Here is an 11,527-nt window from a genome sequence, read left to right on the forward strand (position 1 = left end):
AAACAGTATTGTTTTGTACAGTTCCTTTTGGAAAACAAATACACATAAATGCAAGTACTTATGTATATTTGAAGAAGACATAGCAGCTAAACAGTTAAGTGAGTGGTTCAGTAAGAGGGGGTGCTGAGAAGTTCCTGGCTTTGCCCCCTTCCAGATGAAATAGAACAATGAGTGTTGGGGAATATGACAGGCTACTATCGATTCCTAAAACTGTTTTTACTTTTAGTGAGAAGCTGTGATGGCAGAGGCAAAAGCAAATTTCACGTTGTTGGAGTTACCGGTCGTCATGGAGTTTTTCTTTATCCAAAGTCAGCAAAGGACATTCACAGAGATGTCACAAACACTGGGGGAGAAGTGTCTTTCCTACAGCACTGTCAAAACCTGGATATGTCGTTTCAAGACTGGGCATTTCACTGTTGAAGATGGGCCCCGCAGTGGGCAGCCCCCAATCTCAACTGACCCGGCAACCTGCAATGCTGTCCATGAGCTGAATATTGAGGACCGGCGAATATCCACAAAAAAGATAGCCCAGATACTTGACATCTCACAGGAGCGTCTTGGGTTTGTTCCACTACTATCACCACCATCCTAGACATGAGCAAGCTTTCGACAAAGTGGGTGCCGAAATGTTTGAACAGTGATCAGAAGAAGGAACGATTTGAAGCATCCAAAGCCGTTTTGGCCCATTTTGAAGCTGCACAGGACTTTTTGGCTAGGTTAGTGACTGAGGATGAAACCTGGCTCCACATCTTTGATCCTGAAACCAAGGAACAGTCAAAGGAATGGCACCACAGCGGGTCCCTGTGGTCAAAGAAGTGCCGAACCCAGAAATTGGACAAAATAGTCACAGAGTTTTCTGGGACAAAGATGGTATTCTGTTGGTGGACTTCCTACCTCAGGGCTGTAGTATCACCGGACAGTATTATGCTAACCTCCTGGACCAGCTGAAGGAGACAATTAAGACGAAACACCTTGGAAAGTTGACCAAAGGGATCTTTTTTTTTGCAGGACAATGCACCTGTGCACATGTCCAACATTGTAGCTGCCAAAATGAACACCCTGGGTTTCCAATTGGTCCACCATTCCCCCTATTCACCTGACCTGGCCCCTTCGGACTATTATCTGTTCCTGAATTTCAAGAAACACCACCTGAAGGAGCAACGTTTTGAGGACATTTCTGACATCAAAGATGCTGCTGAGAGCTGGTTTGCGGCCCAATCACACGACTTTTATTTGAACGGTCTAGAAAAGCTGCAACTACACTGTACCAAGTGCATCAGTCTCAGGGGGGAATATGTTGAATAAATGTGTTATTTATTAACTTTGGCTCTCTTCTTTCTGGGCAAAGCCAGGAACTTCTCACCACCCCCTTGTAAATGCATGTCACGTGACAGTAGAACAAATGAAGGTGTCTGTTTTAGTGAATGTATTCGAGCATGCAAATCCCTAGAAATCTATCACCTACTATTTTTGTTCAGTATCACAGATAACTATAAAGCGGAACTAAACTGAAAAAAAAAAACTTCACCTACCCTACCTTCTGCAGAGCTGTCCTGGATTGTGTCCCTCACAATCCTGTAATCTGCCTTTGTCCAGATGCAGAGGAAGTTTTCTTCTGCCTACAACCCCCCACCTCAATATGCGCATGCGTGAGATTGGGTGACGTAGCTCAAAATGGGGGGAGTGAGGGGGTGAGAAGAGTGCCAATCTCACTATATATGAGATTGTCAAAATATTTTTTTTTTTCATGCAGGAAAACGCCCCTTTAGAAATCACGCATATTTTTTTTTTTTTTTTTTTTTAATTTTTACATTAAATAAAAGGGTTGTCCACCCTTTTATGTAACTTCAAAATTTTGATGGTAAGTCTGCTTTAATAGGAATCTACACTTTTAAAATATAGGTAAATGTGATCAGAATAATTATTTTGTTTATTTACTTTACAGACTTATTTATGAGCATTGCTTCATTCAAACCTGTCTCTAAAGACCTGTTTCCACCATAGTCATATACACATTTCAAAAAAATTTGTGGATAGGAAAAGTAACCTAGCAATTAATATTTCAAATATGTGAAGGATCATCTGGATCAGGGGTCGGCAAACTTTTATGACCACTATGGGGTGGGCGGGAGTACATTAGGCCAGACTCTGAGCCCCGCCCTAATGGCTCCGCACACCATCAGGCAAAGCCCCCTGAAGTGAAATCCCTCTCCTCCGTATGCATTGTGGAGGAGAGGGATTTATCCTTATGAAGCTTTCTCTACTTACCACAGCGGCGGAATATCAAAGGCCGTGGTAAATAGGGGAGCAACAGCAAGGAGGCAGCACAGAAGCTCCGGCGGCTCAAGAGCTTCCGTTGCTCTGGTAGTTCCTAAGGCCCCCTGGCAGATCTGGCTGGCAACCTGTAGCTCCGGAGCAGCGGGTTACCGGCTGGCATTAGCCCGGTTTGGCCAGGGGGGTGTTAGGCCAGAATGAACTACTGGCTAGGCCATATCTGGCCTAAAGTTTGCTGACCCCTGATATAGATGAAGGAACAAAAAGAATATGCAGACTAAAAGCAGATCATGTCCTTTATTTGAAAGGACCCAGGACAAGAAACCCAAAGAATTAGCCACCATGCCACCTATATGCAATCTGTCTTTTGTCAAAAAAATCCCTGGCTTCTGGTGGCCTTTTATTTAAGCCCCAAACTGTAGGAAGCATGCATACCACACACAGCCAGCTGTCAGAAGAGCCATCCAATGATAGAAGAGGATTGCTGTCTTCACGGAACTCATCCGTGGAGCTAGGTGAAGATAGCGGCTCCCTAGGATGCAGCCATGACAGGTCCTGGATGCTGCAGGGCAACTGCATGGTGTAAGTGAGTGCCATAATCAGCACACTTTTGCAATCATTAGACATAACTCTATGCCAATTAGAACTGTTTAATGCATGGTTCAGTCAACATTTAGACAATTCTTCTGAATGGCTCTAATGAGAAAACAAGTTCAAGGAGGTAGTTAGCATAGACTTAGTGGAGCCTGCAAAACAGGTGCTGTATGACCTTTTAAATCAAGTGCTTGTGACAAGCATTAACAAGTATTGCCTGGCAGGGCTATAATATACAGCAAATACAGAAATGCAGTACCAAATAGCTACCAGGCACATTTCATTTTTCACTATTCTGATTAAAGTGAATTGAAATAAGCCTGGTTGCAATGGATAAATAATTTTACATATCTTGATTGTTACCCTTTCTGCTTCCATATTGATGGAATTGATGAATCAAACCGATTGTGAACATTAGCTGGCATCACATTTTAACTGCAGAAAGAATTATTTTCAAATTATCGTTCTATTAACATGCACACTTGGGTCATCCAAGCATACATGTTTATGCTTATAAAGGCACAAGGGGAGTCAGCAGCTACACACAATATTGGTTGTCTAAAAACATCCTACCTAGCTGATTGATAATTTCTTCCTAAAAAATTAAACAGGGGTGGCTGCTGGATATCAAATTGAAGAAAGAAAAATTAGCTGCCAAATGCAGAATGAAAACATTTCTTTTCTTAGAAAGATATAGTGTCTGGCAATACCAGGGTCAGCCATAATGTTTCAAGTTAATATAAATAATCATTATAAATATTTGTATTTTTGATGCTCTAACCAAGCATGACCACCTTGCAGTATATTATAAATCAGCTATTTAAAGCTGGTAACACACAGAAAAAAGTGACCTGTTTTTGTAAACATTGAGAATTCTTGAGATTGTGCAGCAAAATTATCTATACAATTTTGTAGACAAGTCTCTGAGATACAAAACATCTCATGACATAAACACTGTTCAGGTTACTATACAGTGAAAAAACTAATATTATTATATTTGTTATATTATATTTGTTCCGGAGAAGGACTAAGTAGTAAATCAAGCTGTAAAATCACACACACATTGTCAAGAAAGCCCTGAAATCTCAATACAAGATTTATTACCGCAGCTTAATGCAGATTTAGGAATTCTTTCATTCCCAATGGAAGGGGAAACCAAGAGACAGTCACAGTTCAAGAATAGATTTTGACAATATTCCATTTATTAGTTCTCTTTCCAAGTCTTTCCTTATGATCCAAATGCTGTAATTCCTGTACTGAAAAAGACAAAAGATATTAGATATTTAAATTAATGGATCAATAAGTACTCTATAGCAGTAGTTCATATCTAAAGTATTGGTTTGCCACATTTCCTTTCTCTAGCTTATACAGGTAACATAATGCTTTTAAAAAATTGCCTAAAAGCAGAACTATATTTAAAATATAGATTTACCACATCAAATAGAAGGAAAAAACAGATTGAAGTGCAAACAAATCAGGGAGACTGAAGTAAGAATACCCGCAAAAAAAAAAAAAAAAACTTTCTTTTTGTACAGCTCTCCCTCAGCACAGGATAAGAAAAAAAACATGCCAAAAATCTGCCATGGCACTACTAGATGGTGGCATAGGAATGAAGGTCAATCCCCACCTTTATACTTAAACCTATTTTAGTTACTTCAAAAATAAAACAGAATCTCTACAAAGTGTGGGTAATTCCCCTCTTAAGTAGCAATCACAGGAAAAGGTGTCCCCATTAGAAGATTTGGCATTATACTTTTTCTGGTTAAAACTGTATCTTTTATTTTTAAAATTTTCCACCACTTTTGCCTCAGAGACAATGGTTGGCAATTTAAAAAAGTGATCATTACAACCTAGCGGCCCCACAGGCAACAATAAAATCTTGACACAGCTTCTAACCCAACTCTGTCCAACTGCTGTATTACTGGAGTGGCATGCGTACATTTATGTTAGCCATAGCTCTAAAAATACCTGATCACTTTAGGCAGTGTTATGTACTAGAAGTAACCGGGAGTAGAATTTTCTCCAGAAATGGTTAGTATTTCTGTCCTTCAAGAACACAGCATTAAGCTAATATTTGAATATATTTAATTTATTTACAGTGTTCTCCCCAGAAATTTTTTTCAGCCGGGCGGTAAAAAGTGGGCAGGGCTAGACACAGCAAATTTGGAGCTCCTAGTTAATTATGCCATAGGTATCCAGTAACCCTTATTACTGTTTCAGTGTTCTACCTCCCCACCCCATACTTTGTTCCAGCTTTCTAATGCCTGGCTTGTTAGAATGTACAATTTTTCCATTTTTTTGTATTATGCCCCAACAGTCCAGTGCTGTGTATTTTAATCCAACTCCAGGGAGTTCCCAGTTTTAATAGTGAAACCCCCTGTATTAGTGTAATATTGTGATCAATGTGGCTTAACAAATTAGGCTTAGTTCATATTAGCAGTAAAAAAAAAATCCCCCTCCTGAGTGACTACTTGGCAACTGCTAGGCACCTGGGATTGGTAACCGGTGATAACTGCTGGGCACCTAGGATTGGTAACAGGCGGTAAATGCTGGGCACATGGGATTGGTAACCGGTGATAACTGCTGGGCACCTAGGATTGGTAACAGGCAGTAAGTGCTGGGCACCTGGTATTGATAACAGGCGGTAAGTGCTGGGCTTTTCAGGCTCAGCAGTTTTTCAAGCAGCAGTGGTTCCTGGTGAGAGATGAGAGCGGATAAATGCAGCAAATGCAACCTTACTGCCAATGTGAATTCAGCCTAACTTCAGATGTCACCTCCTAGCGCTATACCTAGGTAACACAAAGAGGATCATGCATGTGATCGCAGAAGGGGGCAGGACAGCCAGTGCCTTCCTCTCATCGCTGCTAAAAACAAAAACTGCCTGTGAAATCTATCAATCCGCAGTATGATAGCTGTGTGTGTAAAGTCTGCTTGTCAGACTCTGCAGCCTAACAACTCATTGTGTTCAATCTCCTAAATCGTTGGTTGTAATTACCTAAACTTTTTAGGGTACACAGGGGACTCTCATGGCTATTGACGCTCATGGAAATTGACCATTTGGGTTGCTGTTTAATAGGAAAGTAGACCTATGAGCACAAAATTGAAAATGCAATTTATAGACCCCTGGGGCCACTTACATAGCAAGGAGCTTCAGGGTGGGGCCCCCTAAACATTTTACCTACCCTTCACCAAACTCTAATTGTAATATTGTGCTGCCTATTCTGCTTCTGTTCCTTGAATACCAATTTATCTGGAAAGGATAGGTGCAGGAAACTGAAAATGTAGGTGCAAGTGGGGAACAGATGTATAAACCCCTAAAATTTCATTATCATGGCATCATTAGAACGTAAAAACCTTTCCATCAAACTGTCTGCTTCCCTACATTGAACCCTAATTTCTGTAGAACAGAGAGGTGCAGATTAACAGAATCATAGATGCAAGTGGGGGACACTTGTGGCTAACACCCCCCAAACTTTCATCATTACATAAACTCTGCCCATCAAAACACGCTGCCCTGGTACCCAAGACTGTGAAGTGGTCAGTAATGTGTAACAGGGCAGTGCATTTTCCATAGTAATGAAATGTGTGGGGGGGGATTATCGAAAGGTGTCCCCACCCCCCTGCACCTACATTATTCTAGGGAAATTGGGTTTGAAAGAAGAGAAGCAGACAGGGTAACATAGTATGACAGTTATAAATTTGTGAGAGAAGTATAAGGTTAGGGGCTCTGCCCCAATGCTTCTTTCTTTAAGACTCCAAAACACACTTGCTTTTATTACTGCAACCCCAATTTTGTATTTTCACAAGATTTTGATCCCCATATCATGAAATTTGTAAAAGCTGGGGTGCTGAAATTGTGAGTGGTGCTAACTGTAGGTGTTCCGTGTGCACCCTGAAATGTTGAAATCATTATGAATTACAGTTTAGGGGGATATGAAGGTTTATACACAGATAGCTGTAAGGCTGAGGAAAGTGACACACACACACACACACACACACACACACACGATGTGGGTTTGTCCAGACAAAACCAATGTAAATGCAATGCATTGGAAGGGCACAAAATGTCCATGCACATAGTGTCCTGTACAATGGTCACTGTCAAGCTGACCATGAATAATAGTGATCTCTGCTATGGTTGTATGTATGCTGTAGAAGCACTCAGTGACAATGATGTATTGTTCAGTGTACTGTGTGGCAGTTAGTTAATAAATGACCTGAATGACACGCCATGTCTGCCATGGGGACCCCTGAGAGGCCATGACCTATGTGCTATAAGGACCATAAACTACAAAACATGATCTGAGGGTCTCTCCAACATGGAGTCCTAATAGTGACATCGGCCTGTACTTTACTGTGACATCTGCAGAATGCTCACCTGCCCAGCCAGGCGGCTATTCCGTACCCCAGCAGCTTCAACAAAGCCATAAAAACACAGCATGTCTTTAGATAGAGCCTAACCACATCATGCATAAGGGTGCTAACACCGAATCCATGGCTCTCCTTATTCCAGGTATTCCAGGTCCACTTCGTTGTCTGGGTAGTAGAGCAGTGAAGCAGGTTCTGAAAGCACTCCCACATCCGCCAAAGCCTGATCCATGTCCTCAGGCAGGAAGACGATGCCCACATTGAGGGCAATGTATTCCATCAGGAAGGCATAATACAAAATCAGCACATTGACAAAGAACAATCCCACGTAAAACATAAACGGGGTGTCATTGAGCGCATGTCCCGTGGAATCCAGGCGTGCTAACCGCATGCACTACTAGCACACTGCTAGTATGATCGAAGGAATGGGAGAGGATCCTCACAGCATTCAAACGTGAAGAAACCATGTAACCGCCTGTCTCTGTAAATCAGGCAGGTCAGATCATGATTTCCTCTTCCCATCACTTGGTTACAGGTAGCAGCTAGCTCCCATCCAGTAGAAGGACCCGGAAGTGACGGCACCCAGAAAACCGGAAGTAGGCGGGGCTTCGTGGATAAACCTTGAAGCCCGGGAAACTGCATTTGAAAAGCAGAAGATGGTCTCCTCACACAGTACAAAAAAAAAAGTTATGTTTCTGTGTCATTTTGAGTTTATAAACTGCCAGGTTACTTCTGGGGTGCCGTGCCAGTATTATAGTGCGCACTTGTGGTTTTGTAGTGGGATATGGTGGACACATTATGTAGAGCACTGATATTTCAGGGGGATATGAGGGGTTCAGGGAATTTTAGGTGATTGGAATGTATTTGTAATATTGCAAGATAAAATAGGGGGTGGGTGTCAGACAGGTGATGGGGTGAACTGGTATTATTGCGGGGGATATGGAAGGATGGGGAAAAGTCGGGACATGTGTTTTGTATACTGGTGTTATTGCAGGTTAATATGGGGGTACAGGAGGGAGTGAGACAGGAGATGGGGTGCACTTCTATTGTTGTGAGGTGATATGGGGGTACAGGAGGGGAGAGACAGGTGATGGGGTGCACTCCTATTGTTGTGAGGTAATATGGGGGTACAGGAGGGGGTGAGACAGGTGATGGCGTACACTCCTATTGTAAGGTATTATGGGGGTACATAAGGAGGAGACAGGTGATGGGGTACACTCTCATTGTTGTGAGGTGATATTGGGGTACAGGAGGGGATGAGACAGGTGATTGGGTGCACTCATATTGTTGTACCAAGGTAATATGGGAGTTCAGGAAGGGACAGATGTTGGGGTACACTGAAATAAACTTGTATTGCACTTGTATTATTTTAGCGTAGCGGCAATACGGCTAGTTCAAACTCAGTAGAAGCCCCTGGAAGTGATGACGAGCAGTGAACATGAAGTGGGCAGAGCTTCATAGATCTAACTTGAAGAGGTGCGGCTATATGGAGGTTCAGGAAAGCAAGAACACAGGTGAAGGTGTACAATACTTCTATTGTAGGTTAATATGAAGTTAAGGGGGGAGATAGGTGATGAGCATTGGTATTATGCAGGGTGATATAGGGAACCAGGAAGGGGGCAGGGTAGAGGGTGCACAGCTTTTGTTGCAGGGGAGGCAGGTTATGAGGAACATTGTTATATGGAAGGATAGTGAGGGTTCAGGAGTACATGTGATGATGTGTACTGCAAGGTAATATATGTGTTTAGCATACAGTAAGACAGATAATAAGGTGCACTGCTACTATTGCTGTGTATAACGTGATTACAAGAAGGGGATGACTGCTATTGTTGGGTTACATGAGGTGTTACGTAAGCGGGGAGACAGATGATGGGGTGCACTGGTCTTATGCAGAGTGTAATTATGTTTTCATTAAGGTTGAAGAGAGGCTCTGGGGTGCACTTCAAATATTGCAGGGTATATTCAGGTTCGGGAAGTGAGACATAGGTGATAGAGTGTTTTGGCACTAGTGTAGTATTATGTGTGGGTTCAGTCAGGAGTGACATAAATAGTATTATTGAAGGGTGATTTTTGAGTTCAGGAAAGGGGAAGACAGGTGATGTGATGTAACTGTATTAGTACAGGGTGATAATGGTGGTTCAGGGGTTAGCACTCCGGCCTTTGCAGCACTAGGTCCCAGGTTCGATCCCCAGCCAGGACATTATCTGCATGGAGTTTGCAGGTTCTCCCCGTGTCTGCGTGGGTTTCCTCCGGGTACTCCGGTTTCCTCCCACATCCCAAAAACATGCAGTTAGGTTAATTGGCTTCTCCCTAACAATTGACCTTAGACTACATTAATGACATATGACTATGGTAGGGACATTAGATTGTGAGCTCCTTTGAGGGACAGTTAGTGACACGACTATGGACTATGTACAGCGCTGCGTAATATGATGGCGCTATATAAATACTATATAATAATAATAATAAATATAGTTGTAGATGATGGATTTGTACTGGTCTTATTTTAAGATAGTATGGGAGTACAGCAAAGGGGAGGTGGAAGATAGGTGATGGATCCACTGGTAATATTTCACAGCAACATTAAGGTTATGGAGGGGAGGAGACAAGTGTTATGGTATACCAATATTGCAGGATTATTCATAGGTTCATGAAGGCTGAATTAGATAATGGGGTTCACTGCTAATATTGCAGGGTGATATGGGGGTTCAAGATTCAGAGAGGTGACAATTTTCTCCCCTGTCTCTTTTAGCCAGACACACTTTACACCTATCATTACAATTATGTATTTTATATATAGAAACTGGGACACCACTATAGGACCTATATACTAATTTGCCTCATTTGAAATAATGCATGACCAATTGGATGACAGCTTACATTGTATTTATGTATAAATGCAACAGTTGATCACAATTGATGCCCTTCAAGGTATTCACTATTATACTTGTTACAACTAGTTTTCTTTAATCTACAGATACTGTAACTATTTGAAAACTCCTTCAGCCTGAATTAGCCATTATAAAAACACTACTAATCTAATTGATATTATGTTTCTAAGGTTAGACATATATAATTTACTTCTATTTACAGCACTATAGAACCATCTAGTGGATTATTTAAATATAGATCCTCTTAATTATTGTTTTTTATTTTATTCATAGATTCTTCTGTTTTTGACATAAGGCAACAAATTGGGAACTTTATTCTACAATAAATCTTAGTTCAGTAAGTTGCACACCATTCTTACTAAAACTATGGCAAACAAAAACAGACATTCATACTAGCAATAATATCTACATTGCTTTTCAGAATCAATATACCTGCTTCTAACAAACTTCCCTAGCACTTGGTGATAACACACACCACGGGCAGCCTTTATGGTAAGAATTTTAACATATCTATGTCACAACAAAACATATTTCATGACATAAGTAACTAACTCTAATAACATTATCATGAATTGCCCTATATTTTCAGTGAATTTATTATTAATATTATTATACAGTATTTATATTGCACCATCATATTACACAGCACTGTACAAAGTCCATAGTCATGTCACTAACTGTCCCTCAAAGGAGCTCACAATCTAATGTCCCTACCATAGTCATATGTCATTAATGTAGTCTAAGGTCAATTTAGGGGGAAACCAATTAATCTAACTGCATGTTTTTTGGGATGTGGAAGGAAACCCACGCAGACACGGGGAGAACCTGCAAACTCCATGCAGATAGTCTCCTGGCTGGCATTCGAACCTAGGACCTAGCGCTGCAAAGGCCAGAGTGCTAACCCCTGAGCCACCGCACTTGATTTCTCAGGGATGCTCTGATCCAGCTGTCTCCTAATAATTTACACAGCATTACTTATAATGTAAGTAAATGGACTTGTATAAATTTAAATTGTCTCTTTGAAGAAACTTTCTGGGTTGTTTTATATCATTGCTTTACTTTAAATAGTGATGAGTTTATTCTTTCCAGATATTCCTTTGATCTCATTGTCCCCTGAGGAAGCCAAGGGGCGAAATGCGTAGGGTGTCGGAGATCCTATCTGTTAATTTATTAATGACATCCTGATATATATGTCTAAGTAGTATTATGAATGATCTGTATTATTTGTATACCATACAGTAGGAATTAGTTGACCTATGTTGGAAATAGGACTAAACACTGTGTGAATAAACTACATATCTTGTTAATATAAGATTGCCCGGAAAAGCCTGCTTTACTCCCTTCCTATGCTTCTAATATAGATTTACTCAGGCTGGCCAATTATTAATACTAGTTACATA

The 11,527-nt window shown here is 41.1% G+C and overlaps 1 protein-coding gene across 1 annotated transcript; it reads right to left on the minus strand.

The window, feature by feature from the left end:
• Window positions 1-3,942: 3,942 nt before the first annotated feature.
• On the minus strand, window positions 3,943-7,814 carry DEXI (Dexi homolog). Its single transcript, XM_072419017.1, has 2 exons — window positions 7,247-7,814; window positions 3,943-4,124 (listed from the first exon to the last, which is right to left on the minus strand). Exon 1 carries the CDS (start codon window positions 7,625-7,627, stop codon window positions 7,373-7,375), a length of 255 nt encoding a protein of 84 aa, XP_072275118.1. The 5' UTR covers window positions 7,628-7,814; the 3' UTR covers window positions 3,943-4,124; window positions 7,247-7,372.
• Window positions 7,815-11,527: the final 3,713 nt, after the last annotated feature.

The sequence above is a fragment of the Pyxicephalus adspersus genome, chromosome 7 (assembly GCF_032062135.1).
Source record: "Pyxicephalus adspersus chromosome 7, UCB_Pads_2.0, whole genome shotgun sequence".
Taxonomy (NCBI): Eukaryota; Metazoa; Chordata; class Amphibia; order Anura; family Pyxicephalidae; genus Pyxicephalus; species Pyxicephalus adspersus.

Excerpts from the sequence above, each read along its gene's own strand:
- DEXI (XM_072419017.1), bottom strand. The coding sequence starts at position 7,627 with ATGCGGTTAGCACGCCTGGATTCCACGGGACATGCGCTCAATGACACC.